This window comes from Hirundo rustica, chromosome 21 (assembly GCF_015227805.2).
Source record: "Hirundo rustica isolate bHirRus1 chromosome 21, bHirRus1.pri.v3, whole genome shotgun sequence".
Lineage (NCBI taxonomy): Eukaryota > Metazoa > Chordata > Aves > Passeriformes > Hirundinidae > Hirundo > Hirundo rustica.
The window spans coordinates 6999450-7022135 of NC_053470.1; the positions used below are offsets into that span (position 1 = coordinate 6999450).

At 38.1% G+C, this 22686-nt stretch overlaps 1 protein-coding gene across 6 annotated transcripts in view; it reads left to right on the forward strand.

Moving 5' to 3' along the window:
• Positions 1-22686, forward strand: part of MTMR1 (myotubularin related protein 1) — a 34931-nt gene that overhangs the window by 72 nt on the left and 12173 nt on the right. The window contains exons 2-15 of one of the 6 annotated variants that reach the window (XM_040083946.1): positions 2564-2669; positions 5153-5176; positions 7396-7449; positions 8830-8905; positions 9485-9579; positions 9790-9897; positions 10295-10396; positions 11068-11151; positions 11717-11866; positions 12590-12778; positions 13256-13441; positions 16072-16278; positions 17058-17150; positions 22125-22238. In XM_040083946.1, the coding sequence (XP_039939880.1) occupies positions 8860-8905; positions 9485-9579; positions 9790-9897; positions 10295-10396; positions 11068-11151; positions 11717-11866; positions 12590-12778; positions 13256-13441; positions 16072-16278; positions 17058-17150; positions 22125-22238 (1374 nt within the window). In that variant the 5' untranslated portion in view covers positions 2564-2669; positions 5153-5176; positions 7396-7449; positions 8830-8859. Of the gene's footprint in view, positions 1-318; positions 336-2563; positions 2670-5152; positions 5177-7395; positions 7450-8829; positions 8906-9484; positions 9580-9789; positions 9898-10294; positions 10397-11067; positions 11152-11716; positions 11867-12589; positions 12779-13255; positions 13442-16071; positions 16279-17057; positions 17151-22124; positions 22239-22686 lie in introns of those variants that run through there. The other 5 variants (XM_040083944.2, XM_040083947.1, XM_040083945.2 and 2 more) reach the window with 5 other exon arrangements.

Below are 22686 nucleotides of genomic sequence, written 5' to 3' on the forward strand. Positions count from 1 at the left end.
GGAGCGGGCGGCGGCGGAGGGGGCGCCGCGCCCCGCGGGGCCGGGCGGGGGAGGCGGCGGGCGCCCCTCGGCCCGGGCCTCGGCCGAGCGCGGTCTCCCGGCCTCGGGGCGGCCTCCGCGGACCCCTCCGGCCCCAGGAGCTGCAATCCGGGGGCGGCTGCTGTGCAGCGGCGGGAACCGGCTGTTGTCAGTTTCCTACTGCGCTTGCCGTGTGCCGGCGGTGCCGCCGCCTGCTTGGCCGAGGCTGGGGCGGCCGCGGGGCTTTGGCCCGGGGCTTGGGGCAGCGTCCTGCAAACTTGGGCTGAGAACGTCCGCGCGTTTTGAGTCTCTTCCCGGTTGGTTTGGGGTTTTTTTTGTGTGCGTGTATTTAATCCGCAGAGGTAGGACTGTCCCCAGGCAGCGGTGTGCCCGGAGTGCTGTCCGTGTGTCCGTACGTGTGTGTGTGCGTGTGTGTGCGGTGGGTCCGCAGGGTCTCACCAGAACGGTGCCAGGCCCTGGTGCCAGCTGCTGGCAGAGACATTCCTTCATTCAGGAGTTTCCAGCTGAAGGCAGACTTTAGAACTGAGTTTAAAAATCCTTAAACAAGGAGTAGAAATGAATGGAAATCTCACCCTGATGGAAACCAAATGAAAAAGAATATTTAAAATCAGTGCTAGGCTCCAGTCTCTGTATTTCCTTTTGTTAGTTGAAACCTGGGGCTTTACCTCCTTCTAGTGAGGATGGAAATTGAATGTCCATTTTGTCATCTAAACGCGCACCTTTGTATTTCTTATTAATGCACTTTCTTATCCTAATTTTCATCTTGCTCTACCCTGGCCAGTCCTGGCCAGTTGTCGTACAGCTTACTTGTTTGCCAGCACTTTGTGGCGGGCCAGGCTGGTGTGTGTGGCTGCAGCGAGACAGAGCGCAAGGGCTGTCAGTGCTGGTGTGTGCCCCACTGGTGCATGGTGTGATCAGTGTTCTGTGGAGCACTGGCACATCCCCTGCACTGCTCTCAGGGGATGGTCCTGCATTTATACTCGTTTTCCTGCTGCTATTAGCTCTGTTGATGTAGTGATTCCTTGTGAAGATAAGCCATAGAAAAATAAATCCTTTACTTAATTAGCAAGCGAGTGCTTATTTGAAAACAAACTTAGGCAAGCCCTAAGGAGCTACACTGGAAGTTAAAGAGATGTGAGAGAAGGAGAAATAAATGAGGTAAGAAAAGGATTACTGCAGGACTTAGGCGTCGGGCTCTTTTGCAAAACTGAAGTGCAGAGTTCTCTAAGTAAATCTGGCTTGGAGTTCAGCACTAACCCGAGACTTACCTTTGTTATTCAAGCAGGTCTGTCATAGCTGTGTATTAGTTGTAAAACAACATGGTGAGATCTAGTCCTAGAATATTCAGGTGGGGAGAAAGCTATTAAAATTTATCAGAAAAGATTTGAAAGATCTTCCATTTCAGGTATGACATTGTTGTGTGGAGCTGTGCCTTATACTTAGCTATGGTGGCAGAGTTAATGTAAAGGAAGCCCTTTTGTTGAGTAGTAATTTGTCATCTAAGTCTGTTACCCCACCCTCTTAATGTCTGAGCTGTGGAATGCTCCGTGACATTGAAGTGAACATACTTACATACACCTGCTGGGTATATGTAAGTATACTTCAATGTCATGGAGCATTCATTGAATCCAAAGCTGGTCTATGAATTAAAACATTTTCTTTCTGCATTTGACTTCTGAATAAGCAGTCAATCCCTAGAAGAGCACAGCTGAATGGTTTGAAGACAAGTGGCAGTTAGCTAAGGTATCAGCTGAGGCTGCAGTAACACCCAGGGAACAGTTCCCTCTGGCATTCCCACTTTTTTCCTTGGATACTGGTGTGTGTTGAAGCACACCTGATGCACTTCAGGCTGCCATTGCTTCTCCCTCTCAATACTGCATTATTTGTGAGCAGCACTACTTCAGGGGTCTGTTCTCAAATTGCATCACCTGGGGTTTTTCAGATGCTTTAGGGTTCTTGTAAACACCCTGTAATGCTCAGTGCTGTGGCAGGGGAAAGCCCACCCTGAAAATTATCCAGGGTTTATTTCACGAATTGGAAAAAAATACTGCTAACTAGAAGTTACCTTTTAAAAAACATGTATTTTCAATATTTAATATAGAATACAACATTAGTATACCTTAAATTTTTTATTACTAGCATGATGTAATTTAGTTCTGAGGATTTACAGAATAACATATTAATAAGGATAATATAAGGAGTTTCCTATTACTTGGCCAAACTGGATGGCTTTAAGAAAAAAGCATGTGAATAGTAAAAGTTACACTGGATAAGGAACAGAACATTTTTTAAGTTCCTAGGACCTTCACCTCATGACAGCTCTGTGTCTCTGACATGATCTAGTAAAATTCTTTTTCCTAATTTGATCAATGAGGTAGTTGCGTTCTGCCCACAAAGCAAACCAAGTTTTACGATGTTAGCGATCACTTACAGTGTTGCTTTCTGGGTCTGGTCAGTTGCTGTGCCGTTCAAAATACACACTGTTGAATTGCTGCTTAATAATCTGAAATTTCTGGTTTTGTAGCCCGACTGGATCCCACGTGGAATGGTGTAAACAACTGATAGCTGCAACCATTTCGAGTCAGATTTCAGGGTCTGTCCCATCGGAGGGTGTGTCCAGAGACTACAGGGTAAGTGACCTGAGGAATGCATTGATTTGTTTTAGGATACAAGAGTGGAAGATGGGGAGGGTCCTTGCTATCTTGACTAGCAGGTGGTAAGTACTTGAGTGATCACTTAGTGTTTGAGAACTTGAAACATCTAATTATGCGAGGGAGTCTTTTGAATTTGCTTTCCTCCTGTTTTCCTCCATATTTAGAATAAAATCTACGGAATAAAAATTAACAGTATTGAAAGGAAATTTTAAAAGTCAGTGTTTTGAATAAAGCATCAGAAGTGAGTTGTCTTTTGATTACTATATAAAATAATTGGTAGAGTAGATTATGGTTACAGGTTGAAATAGTTTCCAGTGTGTATTATTCAGAGTGCAGAATTGAGCTCCTCAGATTTCACAAAAAAATAAATGTATGTCTTTATTACTGTGCAGGGAGCATAACTGAGTATCATTTTTGATGGGGTTTCTCCAGAGACACAGAATTTAACATCAAACAAACAAACAAGTCACCTTTTTCATTCCCTCCCAGCAGCATTTTTGTCACTGAGGTAATGACTGCACAGTGTGGTTTCCCTGAGTTCCAGTGTGCTTTTGTGCCCCTGTTCTTTCATGCTCACAGGCTGTTCCCTTCATGCAGCCACTCAACTCAGCTGTCAAGAATGGAGCATGGGCAGTTTTTCTGCTCTCACAACGTGACAGAAGTTACCCATGTTTCAATTCCCTTTGAGAAGCCCAACTTGCTGCTGTCTAGATCCCTTTTTCTTCCTAGATGTGTGACTGTTTTATTGTCTTCATAGAGAACGGCCAAAGGAAGATTTTAATCTCTTTTTCTTCTTTTAACTAGATTTTAATTCACATATGCTCTGTGATTATAAAGTATGTTGTCTGAAAACAGTGTATTTTAGATTGAGTGACAGCAGGTCTGATTCAGCCTGAGATGAGTCCACAGAATGTTTTTGTCTGTAGTGTATTTAAAAGTTCAACCTCAACAGAGTTTCACACTGTTGGCACAGTCAGCAGTTTGTAAATGTAGCTCTCCCATACTGCAGCAGCTGAATTGCAAATGCTTGCTCCAGGTCAAGGGCAATATTTTTGGTAAAACACTGTGGGAAACCTTGCATTGCATCTGTTGATGTTGTATTTGCCAAGGATTTCATTATAAAATCCAAGTGTGTAAGCTTGGTGTTCAGTTCACCTCTGAGAAGAATGCATTCCTCTGGAATGAAGAGCTCTGTTTAATTTTGAATAACTTCCATCTCTATACCAAACTCATCTCAGATATTATTTAACAGGAATAAATATTTTAAGGCCTAATTAAAATTCTACTTCATTCTCCATCTCTGAGAAATGAAAGAAAAGGATTTAAGCCTGATGGTTTAAATTAAGAATTTTTTGTGGATACATTGTATTCAGCATCATTGCTTTGCTGTGATTTGAAATCCCATATTTGTATATTACATGGTGTAATTTTTTATAGTTGTTTACTCAGTGCCACTAACAGGTTGAGTTTGTTATTATTATAATTGTGGAATCCACACATGAAAAAGCAATGCCCATATGATAGCTCAGTTTTCCTTTGAGACATATTTCTCTTTTGATGCGCTTTCCTGGGTCTTAATTACCTTTGGTTACTTCGAATTGCTTCATTTAGAGACTATCCTACAACACAGAGCCTTCAGGTCGGGTCAGATGTGTGTGTTTGCTTCTGGAACTGGTCAGGCAGTTCTGTTACTTTGTGCTGCATTTCCCAGGAACTCCCTGCTTTATTCTTCCTTTCATCCCTTCTTGTTTAAATTAATACGTTTACAAAACCAGGTAAATATATCAATTCCTGTGTCTAACGGCGTTGCTCTTCTGTGACTTAGCAGGGAGGAGGGAAGCAAAGGGGCAGCTAATGGAATGGTCAGAACTGGAGAGCACTGGGGGAACTCTTGCTTGCTGAGCCCTACAGCACCATGATCTCAGGCTGATCTCTGCTCTGTGTCTTCTCTGACACATGCTCTGCCTGCAGAGTGTTCTTGAATGAGGGGCTCATATAAATGAAAATGGCTCAGACTGTGGTTACTGACTGCAAACACCTTCAGAAGTTGAGGAGAGTTGTCTTTTTCTGAAAGGTCCCTGCCTCTCCTTCATGGTTGTTAGTGCAGGCTTATTGTCTTCCACCTAGAAGGATTACCAGGCTCTTTCTTCCCTTTTAACAATAGCGCAGTGTAGCAGGAGAAAAGGGTGATTAGGAATGAATGTTTCCAAAGAGCTTGGAATTTGTTACATCACTAAAATGAAGTGGCTGAGATTTTTTTTTTTTTTTAAGACCAAAACAGTTCTGCAAATGAGAGTTACTAGTTCTGCATCGTTTTGGTTTGTTCTTTCAAAGTCCAGCTGTAATTAAAATGTTTAGGAGTAGAGTTCTTTCAAAAATCTGGTGAAATGAGATCTAGTATCTTTAACAAATCAGATTTGTGTGCTTCTTTGGATAACATTTTATATTTTAACTGACAGGTGTACAGGAGGCCAGTTGTACGGGTAAGATTGCCTTTGGCTAGCAGTGAACAGCCTCCTACCTGTGTGTCTCTTGTGCTGTGTGAGATCTTGGTGTGTCAAGCGTTCTTTACCTCATTAATGGGTTTTATGAACCAGTCAGACCATTTTGCTATGCAGTGCAACAGCTTCTTTGCCACAGAAATGCTTTATATACATTACAATGTTTTCGTGAGCAATAAAAGTCAACGTGTAAGAGAGCAATACATTAAAATTATGTTATGAATGTGCAGTACTAACTTCAGTTTTATTACATTAATTTTGTCAAAATGGATGCTTGCAATTCAGGTTTACGTGCTTCAGACTGCAGAGTACTGTGTTAGCAGCTCTAACATGTCTACGCTAAAGAATATCAGTGGTAAAAGCCTTATGTCTGTGTTTGTCCTCTTTAAATAAGTTCCAAATTCATGCTTGCCTTTGTACTTGTTTTGAATTAGTTGTTACCAAGTTTAATAGGATTGAAAGTTAGGTTTGAAGTTAGGCACTAGTGCAATGACCTACATCTTTTTAATGATGATTTTGAGACTAGGGCTTGCCCATTGTTCATTGAAGATTAATAAAGGGCATGCCTTGTTTTCTTGCCCCTCTCTCTTAGTAACATTTATGAAGTGAGAAATGATCTGGATAGTGTTCTGACATTGTTCATGAAATGCGTCCAACACTTTTATTCAAACAAAGACCTCTTGTTCAGTCTAAAATCAAGAGATGAAGTCTGAATGATTTCTTTTTCTCATCTGTTGTTTACGTATTTAAAAATTATGTGTTTAGTCCAACCATACAAATCCACAAGCTGATCTTTTTTTTTTTTTTTCTCTTTTGAATAGATAGTGCTTCAAATAATTGGTCTGAGTTGAGTAACAAAAACTGGTTTTGTTCAGTTGTTCCCAGTTCTCTGTAAAGGCTTTGATATTTGAATGGTCTGCTCTGTTACTTTGTCTTTCATATTTTTAAATTTTTTTGTTGTATATGCTCATTGTCCTGCTGGTTTTCTTCCAGAGATCACAATGTCTACTTTTCTTTGATTTCAGAAACAACATAATTATGATCTGAAATATAAGTAATTTCTGTATAACAGAATTCTACCCATACCTAAATGTTAGTAGTCCTTTATTAGTTAGTTAGTAGTCCTTCAAGTCCTTTAACTTGAAAAAGTTTTCTAATTACTTAGAATTTTTTAGACTCAAGTAGAGTTCAAATTATCTGAAAATACCTTCTTTTAAGCTGTTTCTTGAGGGTTGTGTAAAAATACTGTAAGAAGAAAAATTGGCTTCTAGCAAACACTGGTAAATTTAGACTGAGGCTGATTTTACAGTCTGACCAAGTGAGAAGTTCTTTGCATTTGAACTGGGAGTAAAAGACTGTCATGAGCACAACTTCTCTCCAGTTGTTAAAGAAAGAAGAAGGAGGAACATTTTTGGCTGAATGTGTTAAAACAATTCCTTCAACTGACCCGATGACATTTGTGCTTCTCTCTGGTGTGCAAAAACACCTTATGTTTATTAAAGAAATTTAATTAATGTTCAGGATTTGCTGCCAGTTGATGCAAAAATAAATTAACGTGAACATGTGAATTGTTTGCTTATTTTGCTATGAGTAGTAATTTTAGATTCTGTGGAGTTGCTGGCCAAGTTTCAAGCAGCAACATAGAAGTTGCTGGAAAGATATGTAAAACTATAAGGTTGAGAGTTCAATTACAACATGTTCTACACAGCAAAGCTTTTTTTAAAATGTCTAGGTACTTCTATTTGATGTCGGCCTATTTTTTTGTGTGAAAGTTTGCATGAGTTTTCCCATAATGCTGCCATTGCAAGTTGTACTCAATTTCTTCTATTGATAAGCATGTGGCATACTTGAAATTAATTTTCTTCATTGTAAGGTTATTTGTCTTAAAAAGACAGTACATACTTTTATGTTCTTATCTACCAGCACTGACACTTTTGTGAAACAGGGAGTAAATTTTTTATTTTGTGTTGTGCCAAGTAACATTCAGAGGATGGTGCTAATAGCTTGGATTCCCTTCTGTGGAAAGTAGTGTGTGCCAGGAGTGGAAGATTTTGTAAAGCTGAACTGAAGTTAAAGTATATGCTGTCTTTTTAAGGAAATTTTAAAAAGGGAAACAAAAAAAAAGATTCTGTCCTTTCACCTGTTGTCTGCAATTATTTTGCTGTTACTTCTCTCTTGTCCTACTGCTGCCTCATGCAAAGCAGGAGATTCAGGATGGACACAATGGCTATCATTCTGAAGCAGAACCTGATCAGGTGGCAAGTTTTACTCATCTTTCATTCATTAACTATGTAGCAAGGTACTATAAATTAGTACTCATACAGTGCATACAAATCTTAATTTCTCACACAAGAGAAGCCCTAGAAAACAGTTAGTGTGTAGCTGGTTATGTGCCAGGCAGAGTGTTCTTGTAAGGTCGTGTAGTCTAAAATACAATACTGAACATCAGCCCCATCTAACAGAGCACATCCACCCTCAGTTTGTAAGCACTGGCTGTTCCTCTGCACATTGCTTTTTGTGATTAGGTGCTGAATGTAAAATTCCAAAAGCTTCCAAGGAAATCTGAAGCCAGAGATCAGCTGAAATATTGTTAGAAATTACTTATTTTTGAGAGCTTGGGACAGTCTGGAAGCAGACAGATCCTACCAATTATTTCTGTGTGGGTCAGAGCAGCAATACAAGGGGAGGGTTATTTGTTGCAACAAGTTTGCCCATTATATTTATTCAAGATGTAAAAAATTGAAACCTTAATATCTCATCATTTTGACCTGAGGCAGATCAGTTTCTTACATGGTCCTTAACAGTCCCACAAACCATTTTATGCTTTATTACAATCTTTAGTACATTGTAAATCTTAGCTGCCGACAAAGGACCCGAAGCATCCATCGTGTATCATTCAGCAATGAAGCCATTTACCTCAATGAACATTGATCAAACTAACTCTTATTTTAAAATTGCTAATTGTTCTTCTATATTTTGTTATTACTTCATTCTTAATCTGGCCATCTGGATCCAAAATTCCTATAGTGAACCTATTCCATAACCTGTGGCACTCTCAGTAAGGTATTGATTGAAATAGAGCATTGTGGGGTGCTTCTTGCTGTCAAAATCACAAAGTTAAACTCTTAAATACATAAAGTTTCTGCCATATAATTCTCTCAGATGAAAATACTCAAATATTAGATAAGCAGCAGTAGCATTAAAAAGAAAGAAAAAAAGAGCTTTAAAATGTTCTCAAATAGATAAAACACCCCAAATAATACCTGCATTCAGCAAAACACTAACGAATTACTAATTAGTAATTTGGGCTGATCTTACTGTTCATATTTTTGTATGCTATATATAGCTAGCATGTGAAACTAATTGTTGCACAAATGCTTTGTTACTAATACGTGACTAACATGTATGTCTGTTATATTTATAATACTGAATTTTGTGTTTGGCTGCTTTTTTTGTTTTTGTTTTTGTTTTTTTTTTTCTTTTACTGTGGTACTGTTTAGTACAGTTGTGTGATTTTAAAAAAGACACACTTCTTGTGTTCCAGTAATCTGGTAGTAAAAGCACTTTGCATCAAAATATATCGATGTGGTACAGATGGAGAGTGAGACTTACTCATGATTTTGGATTTTTGCCAGGCACTGCGGGATGGAAACAAACTGGCACAGATGGAAGAGGCTCCACTTTTTCCTGGAGAATCAATCAAAGTTATCGGTGAGTGTACTACTGAGTGCTGCACTGAATACTATTAAATTGCTAGCTTATTTAAAAGCAGAATATTATTTCATTTTGACTCTTGTTATTTAGTTTAATGCCACGTAAGATTAGCTGATTAGATGTGGATTTCTGTTCTTTGTCTTTTAAATCCAAGTGTGGGAAAGAGAAATCAGATCCAGAGGGTGACTCGCTCCATGTAGATTATTTTTCTTTTCCTAAGGATTTTTTGTTCCATAGAGGTGTATGTGTTGTATTTCTGCTTGGGGGTGACAAGGACATCATGGATTCAAAATTCTTACAGAAAAAAAAGATGAAGTTATGGTAAACTTACTTTCCAGTTTTTAGTGGGATTTATTTCACTTTGGAGTGCTCAGGAGCTGCTGAGCAGCAGTGGGGCTGAGGAATTTGATTGCTTCCATTGCTGAGGTAAAGGCAACTCTGCAAGAATAAACTTCCTTAAAGAGGTCGAGCATCAAAACTTTACGGGGCTGCCAAAATCTTGTGAGTTTCAAACGAAAATAGATTGTCACAAATGTCTGTAACAGTAAAAGAAAGCTTTGGTTTTCTGTTTTCCAGCTAAGGATGTAATGTACATCTGTCCATTCATGGGAGCAGTCAGCGGTACGCTCACAGTGACGGATTTCAGAATGTTTATCAAAAGTGTTGAGAGGGTAAGACTTCACTGTCTGTCTGCCTGTTGTTTCAGGCAGGAATGTTGCTGAAGTTGATTTCAGAAAGTGACAAATTCAATGAAGTGTGATGTTTCACAACAGTCTTCCAAATGGGAATTACTATTTGCTCTAATGAAACACACATGAATAATATTAATTTGTATTTCTTCTAGTGTAATAAAAGCCATTTGTTTTATATATGAATTTTAGGATCCACCTTTTGTTGTTGACGTTCCCCTTGGAGTTATAAGTAGGGTTGAAAAAATTGGAGTACAGAGCCATGGAGACAATTCATGTGGTATAGAAATAGTTTGCAAGGTAAGACATGGTAGAGATTTATTAATATTAAAGTATTTTCATTTCCTTTTTCTGTAAGAAGAATCTGCCAGCTCATGTGCTGTTTTTCTGTCTGATCAGTTCCCTGTATTTGAATCATTTATTTCAATTCCTCTATGATACTTGCAGTCTTAAACACTTCTGCCTTTTGTCTGAAGAGTGAATTCCAAGGAAAAGTGGTGATTTTTATATCAGGCATCTCTAATGGCAGTCCTGGTTTTCTGATATGAATGCTTACAGAACTCTGTTCTCTTGGGAGTTAGATGATGTCAGTAATTCAGCGTTTATATATGCCTTCATTCAATCAAATGTCTATAACTGCCTTTTTTTTTTTTTTTTTGTAATTTATCATAGAGTAAAACTAACTTATTTTTGACAGGATATGAGAAATTTGCGGCTGGCCTATAAACAGGAAGAGCAGAACCGACTGGAGATCTTTGAAAACCTTGTAACACGTGCATTTCCTGTTTCTAATGGGCTGGTAAGTCTTAAGATGGAGAGGAGGCTGTCACTGGCTCTCCTCTTTTGGGAAAGTGTAGGGGAGGAAATACAAGGGCTGTATAACAAACTTTGTAGTGTTGATTCCTAAAATCTGTTGCAGAGTGGGCAGGCCATTGACCCTGTGTGCTTTTTGCATTAGTTCATCAAACACTGTTGTGTCCTGCCATTGGTGAAGTTAATTTATACATAACCCTTGAGATCTAGGTTTGCCTAATGTTGCTGATGAAAAATGTGTGTATTGACTCTTATTTTCTGCAGTAGATAATTCAGTCTAGAAGTTCTATCTAATACAACAAATAGGTACAATTAATCTTGTTATTGGTTGCAGAATTTTATTTCATTTGCTTGTGTGGGTAAGGAACTGGTTGGGAGGTAGGAAACCAGTTTTCTCCTCTTGGCATTGCTGTTGATGTGTTGTGTGATCAGAGGCAAGTAACTTGAATTTTCTGTTTCTTATCTTGGTTTTGTTACCTTTATACTCATACTTAATGGAAAAAAATTATCTTCTTTCTAGCTCAGTGTTTTCCAGTCCGGACTGAAGGTGTTATGTCTGCTATTCAGGAATTTTAGATTTGAAGTACTGGAGTTTTGGAGTTATTGTGCATGCAACCTGTCAGGCAGTAATTTATCATTTTCTTTTGTTGTTTTTAGCCTCTTTTTGCATTCAGCTATAAGGAAAAGTTTGCTGTGAATGGCTGGAAAGTGTATGATCCAATGGCAGAATATAAGAGGCAGGTAAGTTATAGAATACTGGATGTATTTTTTTTTTCTCTATCTCCCCCAGAACCATTTAAACAAGGAAGAAATGTTACAGAAAACTCATCATTTTCAGCTCTTGCTGCAGAGGCTGACTGTCTGCATCTCATGTTTAGATAATAAAATGCAAGTGGCAAGTTGAGCACCTGCTAAACTTGGAGATACAGGTGCTGAGAACTTGAGCAAATTGGTCTAACTTAACATGATTCTGAAATCCACATTTCTCAAGTGCTGTTTCTACAAAACACGTGCTTTATAAAAACTTGGATTTGAATAAGCATCACTAAACAGAGGAGTAACTGTAGTTTGTAATTTTAAATCTACATTTTCCACGTGGTTATTTTCCTTGTTGTTTTAGTAGGAAAGACTTCCACTGGTTTATGATTCACTATGAAGACCTAAGTTTATAGCTTATTTAAAAAAAAAAAAATGTGATCATGCCTTTTTTTTAAAAGTAAGCAGCACATAAAATTTTTCATTGCCCCAAACTCAGATCTGTGAGGGTCTAACCTGAAAAATGCAAAATTATTTTGTTTTCATACAGGGCTTGCCCAATGAGAGTTGGAAAATATCCAAAATTAACAGCACCTATGAGCTTTGTGACACATACCCTGCTGTTCTTGTTGTGCCAACCAGTGTAAAGGACGATGACCTCTCAAAAGTGGCAGCATTTAGAGCAAAAGGGAGAGTTCCTGTAAGTGAAATTTGTGCAACAGGTTATGAGTGTTTTAGAAGTTTGTAGCTTTTAGGAAGTTATTAGTGTTCTTTTAGGCTTTGTTTTTTAAGTAACAGTGAGATGATTTCCTTCCTGAGATGGGGTGAGGGGCAAAGAAAGAAGAATTCGACTCAGTGGGTTTAGAACTGATGGGAGCATCTCAAGTGCGAGTTTAATTGCACAATTATTGTGCTATGTAATAAGTTTTTTTGTTTGGATTAGCACTTCCAGGCCACAATGGTATCTGATGCTCTGGCTTGTGTTCTGATTTGGAGTAGGATGTGTCCTAGCCAAAGTGCTTTCTTTGAGAATAGACAAGGTAGCATTAGAATATGTTAGTTTCTGTTGGTTTTCATTCAATTTCAAGGTAATTAACAGATCCATAATCTTCCACATGGAAGCAGGTTTTATTCTTCCATTGCCCTCTTTTTTTTTTGTTCCATTTAGAAGAATACAGGCTTAGTTGCTGTTAGAAATAAAAGCTGAGCTGTTTAGAATCACTCAGTATTTCAGGCTCAGATCTGGGATGAGCAGTCAGTGCTAGTATGCTATCAATATGTTTTTGCAGTAGCCTGTCCTTAAACTTGCATTTGCTGATTTGCCAGGAAATGATGCCAAATAGGCAATGTGATTGTCTAGTTGTTCTCTGGCCTGCTGCTTTTATAGTAGAGTAGTAAATGAAATAGTTTTCTCTTATTTCAGGTGTTATCCTGGATTCACCCTGAGAGTCAAGCGACAATAACACGATGCAGCCAGCCATCAGTTGGCCCAAACGATAAACGTTGCAAGGAAGATGAAAAATATCTGCAGACAATTATGGATGCCAATGCTCAGTCACATAAACTTATCATCTTTGATGCCAGGCAGAACAGTGTTGCAGACACAAACAAGGTAGGTTTGTATCCTAACAGGCATTAATTCATCAGCCTTATTACAAGGCTGAAGCTTGTGCCAGATATCAGGATGTGGAGAACCTGATGTTGAAAAGGTCCCTGAAGAGGGCAGGAAAAGGAAGGTAAGTTGCTTGTAGCATTTTGGAAAGGCTGGCAGGGATCAAAGACAGCATGAAGATACAGCTGAGAAATTATGCAGTAAAGCTCACAGAAGCCCAAAGCTTTCATTAATAAAAAGGGGAAGGTATATGGACGTATTATCAAATGTAGCCTGTTACAACTGGAATTTCTTTCACATAAAAAAAACTCCAGGTTTTTTTTTTAGAAAAGCAAAGGCCAAAAATATGTTTTTATTAACACTAAAATAATCCTTTCTCTCAGGAAATGCTGAAACTTATGTAAAATAACTCTCCACCTTATACTAAAGTCCTGTATGTGTTCTTCTCATTGTCTGTTTTTACCTTTTGAATGACAGGCTAAAGGTGGAGGATATGAGAGTGAAAGTGCCTACCCAAATGCAGAGCTGGTCTTTCTGGAGATTCATAATATACACGTCATGAGGGAATCCCTGCGGAAACTTAAAGAAATTGTTTATCCTACTATTGATGAGACACGGTGGCTGTCAAACGTGGACTCCACACACTGGCTGGAATATATAAGGGTAAAATGCTTTTGATGTGAAAAATCAGTTGTTTTTTTAAGCCATGGTTGTTTTTTTTTTAACTTGCGCTTTTGAAAATATTGCTAAAATAATGTTGAAACTGAAGCATGTTGCTTTAATCAGAATGATCTTGTGAAAAAGTATAATTTTTAAATAATTGCTTACAACTCAGCATTTTAAACGTTCCATAATAATGTATTATTTCTAGTTTTATGCACTGGCAGATAGTGAGTTATTTCCTGATAACACAGTATCATATTTACTGCTGTGTTCTATTTCCTTGAGAAGGAATGTTTGTGAGCAGTCCAGGGTTATCCCTCTTGTTTGGAAGAATGCACTGGGAACTTCAGATTATATTTGAGCCACTGCCAAAAGGACTTGACTGTGAATTCCACAGTCTTTCTCATCCTTCCTTCCTTCAGGGTAATGTTACAGTTCTTGTGCTGGGCACCTACATTTTCATGAGCTGTTTGTAGCCAGTGACCTATCAAGCTATCATCTGCCCTATTATTTAACATAATATTAAAATGAATCACTACCACACTCAGTTTTACAGTCAGTTTCACTAACCTTTGAAGTTATTTTAGAGTTGATTATTTCATTACCACACTCAACCCCCTGTTTATGAATAATATGGATGGAGTGTAATTTGTTTTATTAGCAGCTGGTTCAAATGTCACTCGTGCAAAACATGTTTGGGATCACTCGTTAGTTTGACTCTGTTAAGCAGTGCCTGGTGACAGCTGCAGCAGAGCCAGTAGAGGGAGCAAACACGAAATTAAGAGACAAATTTAATGATATTTTGGGAACAGTTTGATTTTCTTGTTCTCTTGAATTTAAACCACTTGAAACAGCTTTGGGAATCGAAGGGTCTGGAAACCTTTTCTTATCAGCCTGGCCTTTTACAGTCGTCTGTTTTGTGCCTGTGGTCACCTTTCATTACCACTGACTCTGGGGTTCCTGGATTAGGCAGTGTCAGAAATGAACTTGGATGCTACTGTCAGACAGGTGACAATAGCACAGCAATTGGAAATTTCATTTAAATGATTTTGGAGAGTTGATAGTGTGACATTCTTCACTGATCTGTTCCTTACATGCTACTTCACTTTAATGGTGCTGACAGCAGAAACTGCTGACCAATTTCTTAAAATCTGTCTTTTTTGTGTTAACAGTGTTGATAGCATCTCTCTGAGATTTTTTTTCCAGGAGTGCAATAAGCCTTTTAATTTGGCTTATAATAGCACAAACAATCCACAGCTTTACTCTTAACACTTCTGTTGTTTTCTGGGCTCAAACCAGTGTGGCTGTGTCCCAGTTTAATGCAAATGCATCACTGGACACTCACCTTCCAGCCCCTGAAAGCTCCTGTTAGGAGCTCTAAATGAAATTCCATGATGGTTACCAAGTTTTGAAAAACCTGTAAAGAATAATAAATTTGTAGAGGAAGCTGTTTCCTAAAGGCTGTTGTCTGAAGTGGAATAAAGTGCTTCACATACTCCACAAATATTTGCTGAATTAATAGTAAATGTGTTTTCTGTCTCCCATTCTCTGCTCATTTCCTGTACCTGTTCTGTTGTTTATTTCCAGCTGTTTTCCTTCAGAGGCATCTGTGTTCTCTTTAAAGCAAGCTATTGCATACCTGTATGTTAAATAGATCAGTTTTCTGCTTTTATTGAATACCAAACTGTTTTAATATTAATGCAATAGAGCTTTCTAACTGAAGTAATTGGAAATTAATTAGTTCTGTTCTCTCACAGACACTTTTGTATTGTTTCTTGATATTTCCCCTCTGGCATCCTTCAATTCTACCATAAAAGATATGCTCCATGAAAGATAGAATCAATGGAAACTCTCTAAAACATGGTTCTTGAAACAGGTTTGAAGACTGGTCTTGTGCACAGCTTCTCCAGCTGGCTTTCCTACTTCCCAGAAGATGTTTTTGCATGCCTAGGAAGAGGAAAGTGCAAATATTTTGCAAGGTTCTGTTTTCTGATGTTGGAATGCAGAATAGGAATTCTTCTGTTGTCCCGTTTCTAGTGGGGGATTTTTGGTTTTTTTTTCTCCACATATTTTTCAGTGTCATGGTAGGTCACGTTAGAGACAAGTCTTCACAGCAGAGAGATTTTTTTATTTTTTTAAAAAACTGGAGGGTGGCATCAGGGAACAGAAGAGGTGGAGCTCTGAGTGGGGAGATTTGTCCCTTTCTCTAAACTTAGTAGTTTCGCTTGAACTGAAAATGGAGCAAGAAAGAGTGATTGGTTAATGTGAAGTGAACTTTTGAAAACCTTGAAACTTCAGCATTTGGAATAAATTACAGTATTTGTGGCTTTTCATCATAACACAGAATATCAATTAATTTAGAGAAGGGATTGCCAGGTTCATTTGCTATGTGCTGTTAGTAATAGAGAAGACCTCTGTCCTGGTCAACAGGGTGCACACAGTCTTTGTACCTTTAGGAATATGCATACCCCTGTTTGAAAATCTCTAATTTAAAACATTGTCATCAGGATGATTATGTAATTAACCTGAAATTTTAAAACGTAACGACCTAAAGATAAAATCTTAATTTTTTTTTTTTTTTAGAGTTTTGGTAGTATTTAATACTCTTTGTTTCTTCATTTTTGTTTCAGATGCTTCTTGCTGGAGCAGTAAGAATTGCAGATAAAATTGAATCTGGTAAAACCTCCGTAGTGGTGCACTGCAGCGATGGCTGGGATCGAACTGCACAGCTCACTGCACTGGCCATGCTTATGCTGGACAGCTATTACAGAACCATCAAGGGCTTTGAAGTTCTGGTAGAGAAAGAATGGATAAGTTTTGGACATCGATTTGCAATGGTAAGCTGGAAAATTTAGCGTGCAGTTTGTCACCTTCAGGGCCTTTACTTTGAGCAGCACGTTTTTTTCACAGTACTCTGATGAATTTTAGTTATTGTCTCTGGTGTCCTTTTAATGCTCTGAGGCAGGACAACAGGTCTGTGACCTGGTCCTTTTTAACAGTAAACCTATATGTGATGTATAATACAAAGTAAATAAAAATGGTTTGAGTGCAGTGGTGAGAAAAAGTCATGTGGCTTTTTTATGAGAATGAGGGATTGTAACTTATGGAGCTTATGAATGAAGAACCAAGGAAAACAGTTAAGGTTTCTAAAATGTAAAATGGCTGAATTATTACTCTGATTTAAGGTTGAAGTGTTTATTTAACACGTGGGCTAATGGGGAATTAGAATAAATTGTTATGACATTCTGTGGGCTCTGACTCTTAAGATGATTTAGTAGAAATGGCATGTAGTTATGACAGGTGATTATGGAATAACCATTTTTTTCAGTTCAGTCTTAAACTCCTGCCAGTTTCACCCACTGGCAGAAATCAGTGGCTGTGCAGTAGAAGGTGGGGAAGCAGCTGGTAGAGCTTTGCAGCTCTGCTCAGCGCTGAAGGCACGTCTGTAAATGAATATTGGGGTGCATTTTCAGCAGTTGAAAAATGCAGGTTAACGTTATGGAGGACTTGCTTGTCTTGTTCGCTGCTGGAACATATCTAAGGGTTCCTGAGCTTTGCAGTGTTGGGGTGGTGCTGCAGACACACAGACTGAGATGCAGCGTGCTCTGACTTGCAGAGAGTGGGACACGGAGATGACGATCATGCGGATGCTGACAGATCTCCCATCTTCCTGCAGTTCATTGACTGTGTGTGGCAAATGACCAGGCAGGTAAGATGCTGAGGAGTGCATTTCTCTGAGGTATCAGTCTTTGTCTTGGAAACGTAATTTGTGTAGGAGACCACATTCCTGTACAGAGCAGTAGCATGTTTACCTGAAGTTGGTTGCTCTGTGGCTGCATTCTGTACGCAGAGGGAAGTTTCTCTTCAAAGTGAGGTACAAAGAGCTAGAGTAGAGATTTTGTCTTGAAATCAAAATATCAGCAGGTTTTTTTTCTGTTGAAAATAGGCTTACAAAGGGTTTGCTGTTTACATAAATAAGAGTTGTTGATGAAATAAATTATTTGTGTTGCATGTTCACTGGTGGAGTAAATGTTCATATGGATTTATACTGTCCTTAAGAAACAGCAAAAATCTGAGCTGATGTTAGCTGAGGGTAGTGGACAGTTCTTTCATCTAAGTCTCAAATGTGAACATTTTCATTCTTATGTATACAGGACAGCATTTAAACCACACAAGCTTATTCTCTGATAAGTTTTCTTACTTCATCACTGCTCTTACCTCTAGGTCAGGGGAGATCTCTGAAATGACTGATTCTTAAGATACCAAAATATTCAGCTTCTCATTTTTGTCCTGAATTGTTAAATTATCAAATGGATTTAGTCTTCATTTTCCTTATTTGTGCCTCCATGAGCAAAAAACTAAGCTTTTTTGTGTGTGTGTGCTTTTATATTGCCATTCTTTAATGGGATTATTGAAATAGGATGTCCAGATGAAGGCTTTATTTCCAAGTGATTTAAAAGTTCTTGGTGCTTGACTCCTTTGGTTTTTACCTTCTCCTTTAGCTTTTTATCTTCTTTCCCTTTTTACCTCCTTGAAGCCTAACATGGATCTGTGCTTTTATGGTAAAAGCTGTTCTGCTGAAGTCTCTATAGCGTGTGATTTGTTTCGAAGGGAGGAGGGTAACATTCTGGTTCCCTGTGATCCTAGCACTCCCAGATCTCTTACATTAATCTTCTTGTTCTGAACACCGTTCTTAAAACTTATATCACAGTTTCCAAAACTTGTACTTGAAACAGTCGTCTTTGGTGCTTTATGGAAGTTCCATGCTGTTATACTGGGCCCTTGCCCAGGGGGACTTGGAGACTTTCTCTGTGTCTTTGTTTCAGCATTAGTGTGCTGTTTAGTATGGCTGGAGAAAATAAATGAAAAATTCAGTCCCTCTTTCAGAGGAAAGCTAATAACAATAGCAGAGAGGAGCAGTTCTAAACACCTGGTAGGAACAAAAGTCCTCTGGGGAGATCCTTAATTGAGAGCAGCCTCTTCTATTTTTGTGATCTCCCTCGCTGCCTCCTATTTCTTGCTATAAACAGTTTAGTTCCCTCTAGTTTAAAAAACAGAAAGGGATGGGGGCAGAAGGGGAATCTGAAACGTTTTGCCAATAGCACATCTGTTCAAAACCTGGATCCAGAAATTGTTCTGAAATTGATGAACAGCAGTGATACTGAAAAATCATTAATGCTGCACAGGAAAAAAAGTAGAAAAAGTTATTCTTGAACAGTTCTTGCCCACTTATTTTAAATTTTCAGTTGACTTGGACACTTAGAGAACAGATGTGAAGACTGTGATTACCTTGACACAGACCTTTGAAAAACAAGATTCTGTTTTGTCGTTGTGTAGATCGTTTGCTCATAAAACAGTGATAGTTTTTGGAATTCATGGTAAACATATGTGAAATGTTCCAAAGCTCAAGTGAGTGTTAATGACTGCAGGAGGGCGTAAGGGCTCTGGTTTGGGCGTGAGCTAAAATCAAGCAATTAAGTTCTTTGGGGTCTAAGAGTTACATTCTTGAAACAGTCACCTTAAAAGCCTGAGAGAATCTCTAACTTCCCGCTGAGACACAAATCTCCAGATAGCTTCAGACAATGAACTTCAGGCCTTGATAGCCTTATATTTTCCCTTGGGTTTATGGTCTTCATGACACACAAATATAATGACAGAGAACTTGAGAGAGGTACATTGACATCAGATTTTAATTAAAAACCATATGGTGAAGTGATTTCCCTCCTCTGTTAGTAAATTCTGGTGATACTGAGTAGCAGATGTCAAATTGGAAAGGCCACATGTGAGCTGATGCAATACTGATGCCTGGTTAAAAATGAAACAGAACTGTAAAATTTGCATGTAGCACTGCAGTTTTAACTTCCTACCTTTCATGCACAGAACCCTCACAGGAGGAAGGTCTGTTGAAAGTCAGCACAAAGTTTCATCCTGTTTGTTACTGGGTGTCAGCTGTTGCTGGAGATGCATTTTTCACTGGATTCAGCAGTGCACTGTCCCTGTGTCTAGTGTTCAATTAACCATTATTGCCCATTGCACAGTTGTTCTGCCAAGTGTTTCAATGTTAAATGTTACTGTAGTACAGAACGAGTTCATTGATTAAAAAGCAAGTTGTATTTTGCGTGTCTCCGAATCAAATGCCGCTTGTCATCATCAGGCTTTAACGAGAAAATTTCATTTTTTAAATGCCACTTTACAAAAACCCCCAACAACTCCAGCAGCAGCAAGTGGGAGATTTTAATGACCCGCGTGTTTTCTCATAATTAGTGGATTTGAGAAGAAGTAAATTTCCATTTGGGGAATTTTTCCACCTGAATCTTCAAGCAGACGCTAATAGGCTTGGAACTACAGAGGAAGGCATTTTTAGGTCAGTGATTTTTCAGCAGCAGTAATAGAAGCTCTACAGTCCTGATACATCAGCTCCAACAGTACAGCTCTTGTATCCAAAGACTGGGTTTCAATAAAGTGCTATCACTTATTAATAAACTAGTTGGAGTGCAACCACTGATGTATGGAATTCTGAATATGCTTCACTGGGTTGGAATAGTGGCCGTGGAGGCATCCTTCTGATTAGTGTGGACCTGTCACAACACAGAACCCTGATGTGACAAAGCTCATTAAATGCTTTCAGTTAAAGAGAGTCCCTTTAGGAGATGCTTTGTCTTCAAAGTTTTTTTCCAAATATCAATTTGATGCTTTGCAAATTATTTTTGCTCTCTGTATGTGATTGCTGCTTTGAGGTGGACACAGCAGGTTGAGATCTAAGACCCAGTGAATTTTCTCCTGACTTGGTTCAGCACACCTGTTTGTCAAGTTCTGTTCATACTTCCTTAAAGTAATAGCTGTGTTTTCGACATCATTGATTTGTAATTATGTTTTGGCATGATTTCCTAGAGAGAAGGACATTCGAAAGTAGTAATTTATGAACATGACTGTAAAAGAGATTTTGATAATCTTAATTTCTTCTGTGCCTTATGAAACCAAACGGTGAGGAGGTTGAAAACAACCCATGATTTGCAAGAGGAGCCCCAGTGTGAGCGCACAGTGCTGGTGAACAGTGCACAATCTATAGCAGAGCCATAAGAAGGCTCCCGTTCGTTTTCTGTGTCATGATGCTGATAATCTCCTTACTCAAAATTTTCAGTCCAAAGGTGGTATGTGTTAGCTGAAGAAGTCTTGGAAAGAGAATGTTTTTACAGTGCTTGTCTTAGATCAGTCTTCTTTTTTATAGAACATTGTTTAAAACTTAGATTTTTCTGGTTTTAATACAAGCGCACTCATTGTGTGTTATTCAACTCTTTGCTTTCAACATGAATAAACATTTGCCCTTCATAAATCACAGCTGACACTGAAGAGGAATTTCTGGATCAGCTAGTTCACCCACAGCCCCAATTGCTGTTATTCCTCCTAACTGTAGGAGTTATCTTTATTTTGAGCAGCTCTTGAGTCACTCAGGGTATTCAGTGTTCTTTAGTGTCACGAAACAGAAACCACTCCTCTGCTTTCTGCCTGTCTGAAATACTGACTGAAGATTTCTCCATGTAGCAGGAAATTCTGCTTTATGAATCTAAAACTTTGCCTTTTAGACTTCTCTGAAGATGTACTCTTTTAGAGGGAATGCACAAAGTTTGTTTCATTTGTCGTGAACATTATTTTCTTATTTCATGCTCTTTATTGTTAATGAGAGGAATATACTGCCTCTTAAGTTTTCCTTAAGTCTTAATTTTTTATTCTTCTAAATGTCTATCATTCCATGTCTGTATTTGCTGCCTTTATCGTACTGGACACAAAAGTTATTTTGGCACATCAGTGTGTTCTTACCATAACATTTGATTGAAAAAGGACTTTTTCCACCCGAATGGGCAGCAGCCCTTGCAGTTTGCAGTCATTTCTTCCTTTATGAATTTTTAGAGCACTACAGGTTAGGAGAAACATTTTCAGATTTCTGACTGTTTGTCTTAGAATATCAGGTATATTATCCTCTGCTTGTGAATAAAACACCTAATGGTGCTCAGGGGAATAAGAGTTCTTTCATTTCAGATGTACAGGATTTGCTTTCCCATGCAGAAGAAGAGGGATTAAAGGCTTATTGTATATAGCTGATGGTAAACTTGAGGTGAAATGGAGAAAAGTAACTTACTTGAGTAGAAAGAAAAGTTTTAAATAAATGTTAAGCAAAATGTATATGCAGTAGTCTTTTATTATTCCATTCATTGCATGTTGAAATAGGAAATAAAACTTTTAAATGCCATTATCTTGTTTTTTTCTTTTTTTTTTCTCCAAATGTTTCCTAGTTCTGTAATAGTATTAATCTTTAATATTAATATATAATATCATATGTTTAAGAGGGTTTGGGGTAGAACAGAATACTCTTAGAGCTTCTTAGAATGGATTACATTGTATCACCAGTTTCATATCAGCTAATGTTTATATTCTGGTATACTTGGATAATGAATGTAAAATACAGCTCCCAGAAGTATTTGTAAAGAAGTACATAGGTGAAATGAATTATTGAAGTGGGAGTTACTGAAATTGCTGAGTTTTCCTGAAAATAATCCCTAAATAGGAAAAAAAAAAAAAAATCTTACCTGAATTATTTGGTTACTTCTTATGTCTAACTTTCTTCCTTTCTACACTGCTTAAAATAACACTTAAAGTAATTTTTACTCTTTTTTTTTAATGTCAGTTTCCTGCAGCCTTCGAATTCAATGAGTTATTTTTGATCACCATTCTGGATCACCTTTATAGCTGTCTCTTTGGGACTTTCTTATGCAACTGTGAAAAGGAGAGATTAAAAGAGGTAAAATAATTACTATAATGCACATTCTTGGTTTTGTGATTTTATATAAAAATGCTTAGAAAACAATCTAAGAATGTCTGAGCTGTGTTTTTAAATACATTTGTCACAGAGTCTTAAAAAACAATGCAGACATTAAATTCCATGGTATGAGAAATATATTCTGAGTCCCTGCTTTTAAGTGAGGTGTATTTATTAGCATGTTTGGGGGAGTTGAGGGTTTCAGTAAGTCCTCTTGCAGGTATTTTAGCCAAAATACAAAAATTTAAATAGTAGTAATTATCAAATGATATTAGCATTTCTTTCGCTATTTCTGCAGGAACTCCTGTGGATGACTTGACAGGTTACTATAGGACATAACTGGATGGAACTTGTAGTTGAGGACTAGAGAAATTAAAATTATCTAAATGAATGAAGTTAGGACTCAATGAAACTTTTGCTTACTTGTGGC